This window comes from Acipenser ruthenus, chromosome 11 (genome assembly GCF_902713425.1).
Source record: "Acipenser ruthenus chromosome 11, fAciRut3.2 maternal haplotype, whole genome shotgun sequence".
In the NCBI taxonomy this organism is placed as follows: domain Eukaryota; kingdom Metazoa; phylum Chordata; class Actinopteri; order Acipenseriformes; family Acipenseridae; genus Acipenser; species Acipenser ruthenus.
The window spans coordinates 37,559,553-37,576,458 of NC_081199.1; the positions used below are offsets into that span (position 1 = coordinate 37,559,553).

The following is a 16,906-nucleotide window of genomic DNA, read 5'->3' on the forward strand; positions in this document are numbered from 1 at the left end:
GGGAGCGTCGGGTTTAATAGAACATATTTTTACCTTTGCTGAAAATTGAAAACCGCTTGAAATTATTTTTCAAACCCCATTTTTAAGTCTCCACGATGCCTTTTTTTCAGTGCTGCTTGTTGCATACCCATTCAGATGAAAAGATGGCCCCAGCTGAATGGGTTTTACATTTTAAAATGGGCTAGAATGAATCATGCCTTAACAGGTTGTAAAGCTTTATTGCATTGCTTAAAGTTAATGACATTTCACACAGCTTATAGACCAAGATACTCCATTCAGTATATGCAGTATTGTGCCATTGTATATTCTTTTAGGCATAGGTTATGAAACATAAACATATATGGAAGACACTTAACATGCCACTGTATCTTGGTTTGCATTGGTAATACACATTCTAAATTAAACGTAGTGTAATTGTCTATTAATCCCACAGACGCCTCTTTTTGAAGACGGTTCTTTTGCTTTAATAATGTAATATAAACCCCTTTTTCTTTCCAGGGGAAGCTGCACAACCCTCAGCTGATGGGAATTATTCCTAGAATCTCACACGACATCTTCGATCACATTTACTCCATGGATGAGAACCTAGAGTTCCACATCAAGGTAAATGCAGACTGATGGCTTATATAAAGTGTCTGGTCCAGCGAGGGGTGTGTGAGGGCTGAGGCAGTTATCAACAAACAGCAGGGCTAAATAGCTCTGACATAGCTGCCCGCTAAAGACTGTCACTTAGAATCATCCTTTGCTAAGTGACACTAGCAGTAGATTTTAGGAAAAGTTCAAATTCTCCAAATATTAACATTAACGTTACACACACCGGTTAGAACTAGGAATATCCAACTTAATTCTAGCATTAGTTAGTAGAATTTGTTGGATACTGTAATTCTATAATTATAAAATATTCAATAGTAGGATATGAAGAATATATTTAGTCTAAATGTTTGTCAAGGAATTTCTATTAAATCTAGCATTACAGTATGAAGTCATGTATTTTTGACAATAGGTCATCTATACTTTAATAATGTACCATATGCTCTTCTGCAGAAACAGAGAGATATGGATGCAGTTAATTGTACCTCTCTGCAGCAGTTTTAATCTAATTTGTTACACTATGGGACCATGCAACTGCTGATTTGCTTACGTTGCAGAAAGTCTAGACCAGACCACTATCTAGGTGAAGACTTTCAGATAATTCCGTTCTATGATAACTGCTGCTTATTTTTATCTTTAGTGGATGTTTTCAGATCTGTATCAAGGCCTTACTTACCTGTTATAATCCTTATTGAAGACATGTTTGATGCTCACAAAAATTAAATTGCTAAATGGGTTTGACTTGAAGGTGTTACTGTAGGTACCTTTGATAGGTCTGTTTTAAAAAAATAGCAACTGAATGATTAACCTCCCATTTCTCTCTCCCACTAGGTTTCTTATTTTGAGATCTACATGGACAAAATTAGAGATCTGCTAGATGGTAAGTAGTTCAGACCCCTAGCACAGTTATCTTATGATTCACAATATATACAAAGAGAGTAAACTGAACCCCTTTTCGTATAAACAGCTTATTTGATGTCTTTCGCATTCTTTCACAGTGTTGAAGTCTGGTTTAGGGGGGATATTGTAATCTTTCTCTGATCCCATTACTTATATCTGTGTGTTTTTGTAGTTTCCAAGACCAACCTAGCTGTACATGAAGACAAAAACAGAGTTCCATATGTGAAGGTGAGATGACAAAGGATGATTCTGTTACTGAACAAAAAATATTGTAACTAGCAAAAAACAAATCAATTTAACTCCAAGTAAAATAACAAACTTTATTTACATGATACAAATATAACGTGCTATACCATATTTTTTTGGTTTTAAATGCTGTGCACTGCCTAGATATCTTCAGTTTGTAAAACCTTTTCTCTGATGCTTGTTTGTTAGGGTTGCACAGAGAGGTTTGTCTCCAGTCCCGAGGAGGTGATGGATGTTATTGATGAAGGAAAAGCCAATCGCCACGTTGCTGTTACAAGTATGTAGCCCTCCCTTACATCTCTCTGCCGTTGAATTGAAAAAAAAAGAGTTAACACCATTCCTTTACAATTATGTATTTAGATATCTGCAAATAGGATGTTGTTTTGCCCATCATGCCACGATTAATAGTTATAGAAAATATAAGTTGTGTAATAAGTTAGCCACATGCTGTGAATTAAAGTAATGCATTGCTGTGTATGTAATGTGCGATTTAAATATGCAAGATATTGAAACAATGCTTGAGTTTCTAAACTGACTTCAGTCACTGCACGCTTATGGTGCAATAATTAGTGCTGCTACCTCACATGCTGTAAGAGGGTGATGTGGAAGTGCTGGTACATATAGGTTTTCTAGTGGTACACACTAGGTTAAAGTGATTTACATAATTGTGTTACATTTCTTTGTTTGGGCTTTACTCACTATACTGTAGAATGCTGTTGGACCCAAGTTTATACTCAGCCTACTGTCCCCACACAGATATGAATGAACACAGCTCCAGGAGCCACAGCATCTTCTTGATTAATATTAAACAAGAAAACGTGGAGACAGAGAAGAAGCTGTGTGGGAAGCTGTATCTGGTAGACTTGGCTGGTAGCGAGAAGGTAAGCGTTTATCTTCACCCGCTGTGTCTAGTGTAGCCATTGCCTGTGTTTTAAAAGTTTCAAAAGCTATCACGTAATGCTAAAGGGTCTATGTAAGCAATGGTAAGGGTCCTTATTCACAGTCTGTTCTGTTCATTTTTATGTGAGTGAGCTTGCATTTCTTTATTGTTCTAATACATCAAACACGTGGCAATGCACATACAAGGCCTATTGGCTTAATGGGATGTGGGTGTGGAGGAGGTGTATGTTCTTACAGAAGTAAGTTCTTTCTGACTAATCCTCTGCGCTCTCTATTGCTTGTGTTCTTCAGGTCAGCAAGACTGGAGCAGAAGGAGCTGTTCTAGATGAAGCTAAAAATATCAACAAGTCTCTGTCTGCTCTGGGCAATGTCATTTCTGCACTGGCAGAAGGGACTGTAAGTTATCTGACTATTCAGTGATCCACTTTAAAAGGACTTTCTGTTGCATCATTCGTTCTGAATCATAGTGAGGCAACCTTTGCAGCTTTTTGATGAGGTCACTTTTGCATGCTTTTTTGCACCTTTCTTGAGGGGTGGGTGATGTGTGTTTGTGTGTGACAGCAAAGGTGTACTAAGGACTTGATCTTGCCAGTAGTTTAATATTGAAGACTGGACTGTAAGTCTTTTTCAGTGTTTTCACTAAGCCACTTCAGTACCGATGCCTTTCTTCTCATATCTAACCCCTGCGTTTTCTGCACCACTGTTAAATAGAGGAAGCCTGACTTACAAGATAAATTCAGCCCAGTTATTACCCTCCTAAGATTATTCAAATAGAAAGTGGCAGGGGAATAATTTCCAGCTGAATGAGTAATTGCTTAAGTGATTTTATGTCTGTTCTAATTTTCTTTGTGGGGGGGGGGGGTGATATAAATATTTGTCAAGAGCTAAAACATATACATACGGAGTAGCTGGGGGGTTGAGGATGGTTCTATCATATTGTTATTTGTATTCACTGTGCTAATGTATTTCCTAGAAAACCCACGTACCATACAGAGACAGCAAGATGACCCGTATTCTCCAAGACTCTCTGGGGGGCAACTGCAGAACCACCATCGTCATCTGCTGCTCCCCTTCTGTCTACAATGAGGCTGAAACCAAGTCCACCCTGATGTTCGGACAGAGGTGGGAGCTGACCTTCTCTCTATGTTCAGCCACATTTATCATGTCTTGAGGAAATACTTCAAAACTAGATTTGTAACCCTTAGTGATTTTTTCTGTCATGACTGGACTTACCTGTTAAGCAGAGTGAACACAAAGCCACTGTGTAGCTTGGCATTTGGCTTCAGGAGACTAGGTTTCAGGCCCACTGCATGGCACAGCAGGGGAGACACACCCTCAAACTAGGTCTCCCGGACTCCTCGAACCAGGTTTCAAGTCACTGTTCATGAAAAAGTGGCTTTGTGCTCCCTCAGCATGAGTATGTTTATATAAATTGGAGCTATGCAGTTGATTGGTGTCTTGTCTATACTTGTTACTGGTAGGTGATTGCAATGCGTGGATGGATGGTAATCTACATTTGAGCTGGCTAAATCTAGTATTTTGTCCTCCAGCTCTTGTTTTTATAGCCACTCCACCCTTCCCTGAGGAGAATGATGCAGTTCTGGAAACTTATCATACATCTGAAAGTAGATGTTACTGCTCATAGCACTGCTTACCATTGGTTTAGAAATATAGTCCTGTGTAGCAACCCACTAGTGCATTGTCGAGACCAGATTTCATAACTCTTACGCTGCTGAATCAGGCAGTGGACTTTCCCATGTATGGTTTTGTGTCTAACTTGCACTAAATCTGCTGCTGTCAGAAGTCACAGTGGCGTTATTGTGTTCATAGCCTCTGTCAGCTTTCTTGCATGGTTACTGTATAAATTAATTAACTAGGATCCCTGGCTCGTTGTTGCTGTGGTGTGTCATGAAGCTTCACAAGTTTTTTAAGTTAGTCAGTCTATAGTATTACCGCAATGAACTGTGCTGTATTGTAATATTATGGACACTTTTTCCCAAGGGCAGAATCTTAATTCTAAATCGGTTGGTTGGGTAGTTAGTGTTTCACAAGTGAGATGCAGAACAGAGCATATCGAATTAGCATAACATAAAAATAGCATTCTCAGAAGGCTAAAACTATTCTCTCCAATATGAGTTTTAAAAAATGTATATTATTATATTTGTATTTGGTACACTATTAAGCCTACTGTTTGTAACCTGTCTTCATGACAGATCCATACATCCTTTTGTCATGTTGCATGCTCTGTGCAGTAACCCCTCTAGGGCAACAATAGCTTTTCTGTGGTGCAGTGACCAGTACTGTCTAGCCTTTAAGTATCATTACTTTTATTTATGTTTTCCTCCATCTACCAGCACAAAAACAGTTTTTTTTGCATAAGAAAAAAATATTTATGAAAATATTATTTATGGCAATATAATATTTTATAGGAACATACAGTATCATATGTAGTGTCATATATGTATTTATATAAATACATGTACAGTATGTACATAAACCACCTTTCAACAAGAATTGAGGCGATAATATTACATATAAATGAACATATCATTTATCAGTTTCCAGTGATTTGCTGTAGCAGCTTGGGAAATGTTCTTTTTTGACATACTGTACATAACATTCTGTAAAATGACAGGAGCTTTGATAAGATGCAAAATATAGAAAGTGGATTACTATTCAGTTGTAAACTACTTTTTTGTGTTCTATATTTAAAGCGCTGTGCAGTACAGTGTTAAGCAAGCCCTCAATGAGGTTCTGCGTGTGGATTCTTAGTAGTTAAATCATTCAGAAGCAGGCCTTACAAAACCAAGAATCTCCCCTGTGAGTGTAGAGCTTGCAGTTAAATACAGTTGCTGACATAGCTAACGTGGAGAGCTAATGAACCACCACGTTATGTATGTAACTCTCTAGATATTTAGTTTAATGCAGATTAATGGGATAAATGCAGGACATCTGGACCATTTATTATTTAGTAACCGAGGAGGACAAGAAAATTAATCTGCTACAGTTTGAAGAGAAAATTATTTTGATGATTTATTAAGCAGTAACAGCAAGGATCAACAAATACACTTTTTCAGCAGAAACACTGTCTAAACAACTAGATATTGCTATGTATACACCATGTGGTGTTTCATATAGATCCATAAAAAAATAGTTATTGGATATTGATATTGGAAGAAGAACCCACAGTATTATTGTTTCTGTGTCTTAGGGGCTTTTCACACCTAGTTCTTTTGGAGAGGATAATTCACACTAGAGTTCAGTTAACACCTAAGTTTGTTTAGTTTGTGCAGGTGTGAAACGTCAAAAAATATTAGTTTTGCATCAGAGTGCGCACCAAAGAAGAGGACTAGGATTTGAGCTCGATTTGAGGGGGAACTGTAATGCGTTTCCCCCTAGAATTCACAATGCAACAGAAACCGAAAAAACTCAGTGGTTTTTATTCCGTTGTATTACATTTAAGCTACTAAGTTATTAAAAGAAAGTAGGCATAATGTATATATGTGTACAGTCTTTATATATACAGTTGCAGAAGAAAGTGTTGGAACCCTTCATTTGAAACAATTATTCACTAATTTATTATTTATTTAGTTTAATCAGTACTGTTTATTAAACTACACTTATTTAGCAATAATATGTGTTTGAAGTTTGAAGTATTGGCACCCCCTGTCTTAACTCAAATAATTTACCTGCAATCTTTACAGTACTCGCTAGCATGAATGAGTGTTCAAGAAACTTCAAAAACATTGCTAAATAAGTAGAGTTTAATACACAATATTTATAAAACTAAATACATTAGAGAATAGCATTGTTTCCAATGCTCATTTTGCTCATTTTATTCTGCCAGGGCACTGTATATATTATAATTATTATTTTTACATTATTATTTTTACATTACTGTGGCAAAGTGGTTTGTAGTGTGCAGGTGTAGTTGGTGCAGTGCTCAGGAATAACACACACACAGTGAAAGTTCAATAAAACAGCTCCTTTATTTGGCTGGGTTGTGTGTCAACAACACTTAAATAATAAGCACGGGCGCTACACAGCCAAGGGTTTCAGTCCCGAAACAATAAGACGTTAATTAACACACAACACAGACACGGTCACTTCTCCCGATAGTGAGTGCTCTTGTGCAGATGTGGTGAAAGACAAACAGTTCGTGGAACAGTGCTGTAGTGTAGTCCGGGTTTAGTGCTGGCTTGTAGCGACAGCTCCCGGCTAGTGCTTAGCCGTCTGACAAAGACAAATGACAAACAGTTAGCACAACAAACAAACAAAACACAAAACACTCACGATAATTAATCACTTCTGTTTCCTTAACGGGTCCTTTCAGTAACCACATCAAAAGGAACAGATTACAGCGTCACGTCCCCTAAAATACCCTTAGTCAAGCCCCCTCCAGTAGCTAGTTCAATCACGTCTCCTCCAATCCATGACTGACACATCGCTTACCGTACTAGGGCTATGACTTCTGGTACCGTGACTCCGCCCCCTTCCTGGATGTCCGGCTTCCAACTGACCCTGGAATGAACTGCCCAACCATCCAGTACGAGCACACTGTTCCTGTTATACAGTGCCCTCACAGGTCGGGAGGGAGATTGTTGACTTGGATTCATTCGCTCTCTGTCACACTTATATATATAAATAGCTTGGTCTCTCGCATAATTGGTCTTTCCGCCTTGACACACTTTTTCTGAGTTTATGTGTCATTACAATACAATGATATTAATACGAGAAAGGCTGATCAGCGACTGATAGGGACTTCTTACACCTCACCGATGTCGGGGTAATGTCACTGGCAATGCAACAGCCGACAAAAATTGAAAAAATAAAGCGTTCCTCCTGATTTGTCGCCTTTGAAAACGTCTCCTCCTTGCACATAACGCAGCATGAAAACGTCAGTGTTGCTCAACAATTTTTATTATCTGGCTTTCGTGCTGACATTCTATCAGCAGATGTTGAATAACAGAATGTACGTACATGGTACTAATATCTCAAGCCTTGCATGGGCGGAACCCTCCATGTTTAGTAATGAACATCCGTCTGGGCATTAACAGGAAGATATAGTTTTGGTCACGTGCACAAATGCAGACGATCAGATTCACTTAAAAAATTGCAGTGTGAAACAAACGCATTCTGCTGCGATTACAGGCGAACTTGAACTCGCTTGGAGGAAAAATGCAGTTTGTTCGAAACAAAATTGCAACATTTTAGTTAGTTTACAAGTGAATTCTAAATCGGATCTTCATAAACTAATTAGGTATAAAAGGGCCCTTATGCTGAGGGAACACAAAGCCACTTTTTGACTTTGAACTTGGTTTCAGGAGACTAGGTTTGGTACACCAGGGGAGACTTGGGGTTTGATATAGCAAAGTTGCCTCCTGGAACCTGGTTTCATGCCACTGTTCTTGAAAAAGTGGCTTTGTGTTCCCTTAGCTTTACAGTGTAAAAGTAGACAAGCTAGAGGGCTTTTTTCAGCTTCTGACAATCCATTCCACAGGCCATTGCTCACTGAAGTGCTTTAGGTGAATGTAGACCTGAGGGAAATGCTGTTGGAATACATTACATTATTCTTACTCAGACGTTTCAAAGCAAGCTCTATGCTCCCCCAGTTATATTACAGACATGAGCACAATGGCATTGTAATTTGCTGCAATTTGGTACTGTGTTGTATGAATTTTGTTTAATTAACACCTCTGAACTATTGCTCTGACCCTGAGGGCAATGTAACTGTTCCCTTATTCTTGCATCCACCTGGTGTCCATCAAACCAAAAGCAAATGAGCTGTGGCATCTCAGTTATTCTGGAATAATTGTATCGGGTTATTGAGCTGTTTTCTGTGCATGTTACATAGCAGACTGTCTGACTGGCAAGTGTAAACACTGTCACGATTTTCAATGCTGCAGCATGAACCAAGAGACAGTTCTGGAACGATGTGTGGAGAGAATGAAATGGTTGTTCGGAGCAGTTGACAAACAGAGCTTTGTTAGGGGCACAGGAATAAATGTCTGCTGTTTTACGTTCTGTTTGTATTCCAATCGCTCAGACAGCCGTTCCCTATCTGTGAGCTCTTGTGCTTGCTGGTTTTCATTTGGTTTGTCTCGGGATTGTTATTTATATTTATTCTTACAGCCACATTTCCTTCTTTTCTATAAGAAAGGACATTGGTGACATGAAATCATTGTACTGAAATGAAAAATACATAAATGTGTACCTAGTAATTTGTCAATCATATGTTTCTTGTTCAGTTTATGCCTGTTCAGTTAATCCGCTGTGTTCAGTGGGCAGAAGACTGTGGCATATCAATTATTGAGCTTTTTTCTAAAACTTTAATTTATTCTGTCCTATTTTTCAGATTTTAGTTTTCATTTCTTCTTTTTTTTTTGTCTCCTTGAGCTTGTATAATGGGTACATATTATTCTTGTGAGTGTCATTTTTAAAAATGAACAAAATAAATATGAAACATGAGAACACATTTTAAAATTGTTTTTATGACCTACCTAAATATTTGAACTAATTCTGGAATGGCAACATTACTAATGTAGTGGTATGGTAGGTCCTGTTGATGCTGTTGACTTCATGCAATCCATAGATTTAGGCTGTGTGCATCTGTTTGGCTATAGTACAGCTGGTTACATATCATTCGTAACCATAGAAGTCCTAACACTGTTAAACCCAATTGTGTAAACTCAGGGATTAGGATTGGTTGATTTGATTTCAAGTACATTTACAAGACCCTTGTAAATGTTTTCAGTGGTTGAAGTTCATCATTTGTTTTCTTGTTACAAATCTGCTGTGGATCAGAGACTGTTGATGAAATAATTATACACAAACACACCCTACAAAACATGTGTGAATCAGGTGGGTGTGGTGACAAGGCAGATCGTCCGTAATGAATTGCTTTTAAATATTCCCTCCAGGTATGAAAATGAGCTGAACTGGTACAGCGGTTTGAACCCTGGGGGCTAAACAAGTACCATCCAGTTAGTGAGGCTTTACATTGAGGTCAGAGACAGACACTAACTACAGCATTTCAGATGGGCAATTATCACTGAAAGACTGTTTGTATCAGTTCTTCACAAGGAATTAATTTCTCTGAGTGGATTTTAAGTAGAAAGCGCTATAGATTTGATTTTGCTGAATAGCAACAGTATCCCCTAAAGCCATAAAAGATTTCTGATGCTAAGAGTAATAAAGACTGTCTTAATCATGTAATTAATCATATCAAAACTATTAATGAGATCTTAAATAATGAAAGTTTTTAATTAAGGAGCATAGACAGCCCCTACTCTTTTCATGCATACCATGGTGGTCCATTAACTCTCTAATATCTCAATGTGTATCTGTACTGTAAGTTCCCTCATTTCTAAGATCTATTTTGAGGAGTGTTTATTTTAATTAAACAGAGCCAAGACCATCAAAAACACAGTATCAGTGAACCTGGAGCTGACGGCAGAGGAGTGGAAGAAGAAGTATGAGAAGGAGAAGGAGAAGAGCAAGAGTCTGAAGAATGTCATCCAGCAGCTGGAGCTGGAGCTAAATCGCTGGAGGAACGGTAAGACGGGGAGCTTCTCTTGCTCGTGAATCTATCTAGGTTGAATTGATGTGAAATAAGCTGAGCCTGCTGCCTAATGGCTGCTTTTATTGGTCATTTTAGGATTGGATTGGATTGGCATTGGAACTCAGGGTTAAACTGAGAAATGCATCTCCTGAAGATTAAAATGGGTGTTCAGGAAGAATGTCACTGATCTCAAAAAAGAGCATCACATAGATTTTGTGTGTAATTTAATCCTGTGTAAGCGAGTATTGGAGAATTTTAATGTAAGGGATATGTTCAGCAATTTGTTGGTAGTGAAATGTCCATATTTATTTATTTATTTATAATGTTAAGGCAGTATCAGACTGTTGGTACGCATGCATGGTGTCTTAAATTGCCATGTGAGCGAGTGAAGCAGTACAGTAGTGCAGTTATTATGCAAATGTCTTTCAGTCTTCACTACAGATCGAGGCCCGCGGGGAATAGTAGCGCAGGTTATTGGCCATTAGGAAACTCTGAGCTGAGTATTGCTGATGTAATTGTTATAATGAAGTTTAGAACAGAACCACTGCTCCTTGTTTTGAATGAAAGCTACAGTAGTTTATAACGGTGGACAGAAAGAGTTGTAGAGTCGTATGCAGTCATAAATCAAATCAGTAGTTTATGCAGGAGAAAAAAAGTTGGACAGCTGTGCTTCACAGTCCAATATATTTCTCCCAACTGTAGGAGCTTGGATTAGTGATTACTATTGTCAGTTAATTGGTTCACACTGGCTTTAGACATCTGTTATGTATAGGAGATGAATCCTTAAGGAAAGACTCACGAGAGCTGTTTTTCTTAACTTGTTTAAATTATTGAATGCTTACCCAACCTCTTCAGACCTTGTTCTAACCCCTTTTGAAAGGGGCTGTGCAGTGATGTGCAACACAGATAGTAAATGAAATACCCATCTGTGACAGGGCTAGGAGCCCTGCACATGAAAAAGGGGCAGGGCGAAGTTCCCTTCCATAAAATGTGGTGTTTTGCTTTTGTATGGTTTATTTATTTATTTTAGAAAGACTATCCTTCCGCCCCTGTGTTTAGTGTGTATTATTTTGTATCTGTTTTGTTTTATTATAATTTAAGTAGTTATAAATATGAAGGCAAAGCCGTGTGTGTTTGTGTTATTGTTTGTTTGTAGTTTTAAATACCTCGTGGGAACGTGTGACTGTCGGCTAGTGATGGTTAGACTGGCCGGCAGTCGCACGTAATTAATAAAATCGTGCAGATTGTGGCTGAGGGGTAATAGAATAATTACTAGCTAGTTAAACCCCTCGGCCACGGTATAAAAGCCTGCAGCTCTCCATGTTCCGGGTGGGTTATAGGAAGGAGGAACAAGAGCGAGGTGAAAACGAAACGAATGAAACGAAACGAAACGAAAGTAAATATAGCATCAGTGACAGCGATTTGCCCAGCCTGATCTATATTTTTATATTATGTGTTCGTGATTATTCTTGTTTAAATGTTTTATTTTTGCGCTGTAAGCAGTGTGTTTATTTTTGTTAAATCATTTTTGTTTATTTTTGTGCAATAATAAACAGCCCTTTAACTGCCTTTGTGTTGTTCCTGCATAAAAAGTAATGACTGTTAGACGTATGGCCATTTAGTAATTACATTTAGATTATAGTTGGAAACATAAATACTACTGTATGTGGGAACTATAATATTATTAATGAAAGTGCTGTTTGCACTGTTTGTGGGGCCATCAGCTCTTCCTTTGAGTTACGGTAAAGATCTATTTATTTTGCTTAAATACTGATTTAAGGTTTATGGAGTACCTGCTATCCATTTCATGCTGTCGACTTCGTCTGTAGTTTATATTTTAATGCTGGCAGGCCATGACTCTTTCACTCGGCCCAGAAACACAGATCACTGCAGTACATTGATTTACATCTTGATTACAGTGCTGCAGGGTTACCGTAGAAACCAGAAGAATGTAGAAGCCTTAGGCCTAATATGACGCTGTTAATGAAGTGTTTGCTACCTGTGTCATTGCAAGGAACAGTAATGGCCCAAATGTATTTATTTTTTAATCACACATTTTTATAATTAAGTTTTTTGTTATATGTTATATATTAGATCACAATTATATAAAGTAAAATGCTTATTTACAGCATTTACACATTTTGTACACATGTTTTAGTTTATTTGTTATTAAGCTTGAAAGCTAGAGCAGTTTTTATAATTTTATATTTCTCCATCTAAGATCACACTTTTTAACCGGTTCTTCTAAAGGATAATTGCAATTTGAATCCCTGCATCAACAAAGCATGTCAGTAATAGCAACTTTATAAAAAACAGCATTACCTTTTGGTCTTGCCTGCTGCTCTTCCCTGATAAGAAGCAGACAGATCCACAAAGATCTTTGTTGTTTCTTCAATATAACCTCTATTACTCTGGGTCATTGCATCTTAACATCGAGTTGGAACAGGGGCGCAGTACTGTGCACAAAGAGATTATTTCTTGAAAGAGTGAAGTTTGGTCCAATGGTTTACTAAACAGACTGTGAACAGAGGAATCCTGGGTTTGAGTCGTTGCTGTACCGCTGCACATCTGTCATCTCAGTTATCATAGGTGCATCTCGTTTAGACTATTCCAGTCAAACTTATGTGTAAAAATGTGTTACACATTAGTTCTAATATTTCTTTCAGCAGCACAAACACACTGAGAATTTTGTATTGAATCCCTGGACAGGTCAGCTGATAAGGCTGTGATCTTTATTAACAGCAGTCCAGGTTGCTGCTTAGTGGTATAAAACAGAATTAGGGTTGAAGGTATCAACCACAATCCCAAACACAAAAGGAGAGAGGTTAGCTCTTGTCCTGGCACAACTGATACAGGGAATCGTTCCACGGTGTTTCTTCAGCAGTTTCGGGCCCCAGTCAGAGTGGCAGTCTCTGTAAGAGAAACTGAAACGTTCATTTGAGTGTTTTTCTTGAAAAACATTAAACCCCTTTGGGTGAGGATGAATAATCTTCTTGATGCCTCTGTAGGCTCTGCAAATATGCTTCATGTATCCATGCCCCTCTGGTATTTGAACCTTTACACGCCTCCACATAGTTCGACTGTACAGGCATTGGTTATCCCTTGGCAGGTCTGTATCCTGCATACTTACAGATGTATAGGGCTAGACTTTAGAAGCATTAATATCATTGCTCTTATCATGTCTTTTATTGCCCTAAATTTTGGGCGTTTTCTGTAAAATTACTATTGTTATTCATGTTGTGTTTCAATTGATGGTCTCAATTTAATTTTTTTCCCCTAATAGGTGAGGCAGTACCTGAAGATGAGCAGCTGAGTGAGGATCAGAAGAACCTGGAGCCTTGTGATAACACTCCCATCATCGACAACCTGGCCCCTCCCATCGCCTCAGTGTCAGCGGAGGAGAAGAGCAAGTACGAGGAGAACATCTCAGACCTGTACAAACAGCTTGACGACAAGGTCTGCATCTGGGTGGCAATGTGGCTTGTTGATCTTTAACTGTGTGTAACTCTGCTGGTGTGGTGATGTGTGGGTGCCTGGGCATTGACATCTTACTGGGGTGTTTGTTTAAAGATCTGTTATGAACAATTCGTAATGCATCTATGAATGTGTTATTAGTAGGGCTGTCACTCGATTTAAATTTTTGGGCATAGTAATACATTAAAAAATCAATAGAATCTAAAATATCATAAGCCCAATGGGAATTTGGTCATTTTAAAAGCGTTTTTATTTCATTAAATGTAACACATTTTCACATAACAACATCAATCCATGAAAGAGTTTAATAGCAAAATATAATGCACAAGCACTGAGAATGGATTTTGTTTGTCTTACCTTGTCAAACATACCGTATATAACACTTATGGCTACTTATGAACAATCTTTATTTTATTTATGTTTTACATTATATTTAGGGCTTCTGGGTTTTCGACAAAAAACAAAACAAAAAAAAAACACTTTTTAGGAACATGAAACAGAACTCTCCTACCCATGTTCCACAATGTAAACTAGTAATGTAATATTAACAGTACTAACATCAATACAACAAAACGTTATAGTCACAGCTTGTGACACTAATAAAAGACATTTACACGCCTGAAACCATGCCAGGCCAAATGAAGGAATCGTGAAAAATAAATGCTGCACTGCCCAGCCAACTCCGTTGAAATGAACTTTGTACATCCAACTTAAACATAAAAACTCCCTTTTCACCAGCACAGTTTTAAAATGAATAAATCTGCTTTGATTTTGTAAAAAAAAATTATCTGCAATTAATCAATCTGATTAATCTGTTAATCGGAGCAGCGCTAGTTATTAGTGATGTTTAAAAACGATATACAATTGCTAATAATGGAAGGTGTTTTGTGGGGGTGATGGAAGGTAGAGTCTTTGTTGGTGCTTTAATTTAAACTGAATTTCTCTTGTGCTGCAGGATGACGAGATTAACCAGCAGAGCCAATTGGCCGAGAAACTGAAACAGCAGATGCTAGACCAGGATGAGGTAAGATAACCAACATAGCTAATCTTGTTTCTGACCCAGGATTTGATTATTAATGATAACACGATTGTCTAAGAGCTTCTGGGATTTACTGTGCTAAATGATTAAGTTCCACCCAGATCCACAGTATAAAAACACAAGCAAATCATTTTAAAACACAGAGGTGCTCCCTCATTATAGAATATAGGAACAGTGTAAATATTCAGGGGTGGCTGCAAGTGAGACTGACCCCTGTGGAGCAAATGAGGTAGTACACAAGAAAGCAATACATCAGGTCAGTAACTGCTTGTCAAAGAGAGCCTGGCTATGTTGTATGTGGTTGAGCTCTGGGCTGGCATGCACATGGTACTGGGTTCCTGGTCACTCCCTTCCTGTGAATTCGGTGGTTCTGTCGCTCCCCACATCTGTGTTAGGATCTCTGGCACCTGCCAGAATGTTTTGCGTTAAAATAACAGCAAACAATTATATTTCCTGCTTATCAGAGAATCCTTGTTTTAAAGGAATAGTACGAGCTCAGGTGATGAAGGCTAAGCTACATGATGACCTTTATTCTTATGCTCTTAGGTTTGCTATTGACAGATATTTAGTGTGCTGGAATAATTACTTTGGCAAGTGACCACGTTTAAAAACTCCAACCTGATCTAAAAATAAATGCAAGGAACTATGAATCATGCCTTGAGCTGTAAACCTTTTACTGAGCCACTCCAGGCTATCATTTTACTCATCCAGCATTTCGCTCAGAGGAGCCAAACAAGGACACTGGTAAGTCAGGAAAATTGCATCATAAATAGTAAAGTTCATTACCGACTTTTGTCTATCCCTGCCCTAATGCACACATAAAAACACATGATATAGTAATACAGATATACAGTTAATACATAACTGCAGTGCCTATAATAGGAATGACGCTCTCCCTCATCTGACAGTAGCTCTTTAGCATTCTCTAGTGGTTGAGGTAAGCCAATTTGTGGCACATTTTATTCTCTAACATTAAGGTTTTAGTACAATTCATCAATTTGGTTATACTGCCCTTTAGTGTTTATATTTAGCCATTGTAGTAAACTATAAATTCTGAAGATTTTTTATTAAAAACTAAATTGAACTTGTTTGTTTATAAAAAGCAAACACTCACATTTTTGTTAAACATATTTGGAGGGATTGGAACTGCATGCTGTACTTTCCATTTGAGACTTTTAGGAACAGTTACTGGCGGGCGTTTTAGGATCTAGGTTCTAAGTGCTAACAGGCTCAGCAGGTTTAGAGCTGGGTGATTCTGGAGTGTATAACTTTCTTGACATCCCCGTTCTTGTGTGTGTGTTGCAGCTGCTGGCGTCGACTAGGCGGGACTATGAGAAGATCCAGGAGGACCTGACGAGGCTGCAGATGGAGAACGAGGCTGCGAAGGACGAGGTGAAGGAGGTGCTGCAGGCCCTGGAGGAGCTGGCTGTCAACTATGACCAGAAATCCCAGGAGGTGGAGGACAGGACCCAGGCCAACGAGCAGCTCGCCGATGAGCTCGCCCAGAAAACAGTGAGCAGCGGTGGGGGGTGATCTGGAAAACGCGGGGGCCACCAAAACCAAAACATCTGAATAAATTGTGTTTTGTAGTTGCTCCCTCTGTTTGAAATCCTGAAAATCAGGGACTTCCTTGTATGCACATACAAGTGACTATATTAGGGATAAAAAAAAAGTTGTTTCCTATTCTCACGGCAGTTTAATCTGATTCTAATGGAAACATATATGTAAACATTTTTGTTGTTTTAGACCTTTCTCAGTCTAGATACATTTCTGGTTCTATTTCTGTCATTTACACATTGATATCATACCTCAAATGCACCCATTGCTTAAACACTTAGTAACAATATATGAGAACATATCGGTGCTTGAGATTGCAGCCTTACATCAAAAATTCCCCAGGGTGAGTTATTGTATCTTCTTGCTTTCTGTCTACAGGTCAGACCAGCATTTTATCTGATATCGGTAATCAGTGTACAGTACACTGTGTTCTGCTTTTTTTTTTTGTAGATGTGCTTGTTGGCCGTCCAGCACGAGCTGAACCAGCTTCAAGAACTGAGTAAGCACCAGAAGAAGAGAGCGGCTGAGATCCTTAACCTCCTGCTGAAGGACCTGAATGAGATCGGGGGCATCATCGGCACCAACGACATCAAAGTGGTGAGGCCTGCCGTCTGCTCTCGAAACACAAGAGCTTTCCA

The 16,906-nt window shown here is 38.5% G+C and overlaps 1 protein-coding gene across 2 annotated transcripts in view; it reads left to right on the forward strand.

The window, feature by feature from the left end:
* Positions 1–16,906, forward strand: part of LOC117426979 (kinesin heavy chain-like) — a 41,827-nt gene that overhangs the window by 12,351 nt on the left and 12,570 nt on the right. For both annotated transcript variants that reach the window (XM_034045269.3, XM_059033846.1), the window contains exons 4-15: positions 499–603; positions 1,423–1,471; positions 1,664–1,719; positions 1,927–2,014; positions 2,494–2,618; positions 2,929–3,033; positions 3,611–3,759; positions 10,044–10,192; positions 13,482–13,654; positions 14,628–14,696; positions 16,017–16,223; positions 16,719–16,865. In XM_034045269.3, the coding sequence (XP_033901160.2) occupies positions 499–603; positions 1,423–1,471; positions 1,664–1,719; positions 1,927–2,014; positions 2,494–2,618; positions 2,929–3,033; positions 3,611–3,759; positions 10,044–10,192; positions 13,482–13,654; positions 14,628–14,696; positions 16,017–16,223; positions 16,719–16,865 (1,422 nt within the window). The remainder of the gene's footprint in view (positions 1–498; positions 604–1,422; positions 1,472–1,663; positions 1,720–1,926; positions 2,015–2,493; positions 2,619–2,928; positions 3,034–3,610; positions 3,760–10,043; positions 10,193–13,481; positions 13,655–14,627; positions 14,697–16,016; positions 16,224–16,718; positions 16,866–16,906) is intronic.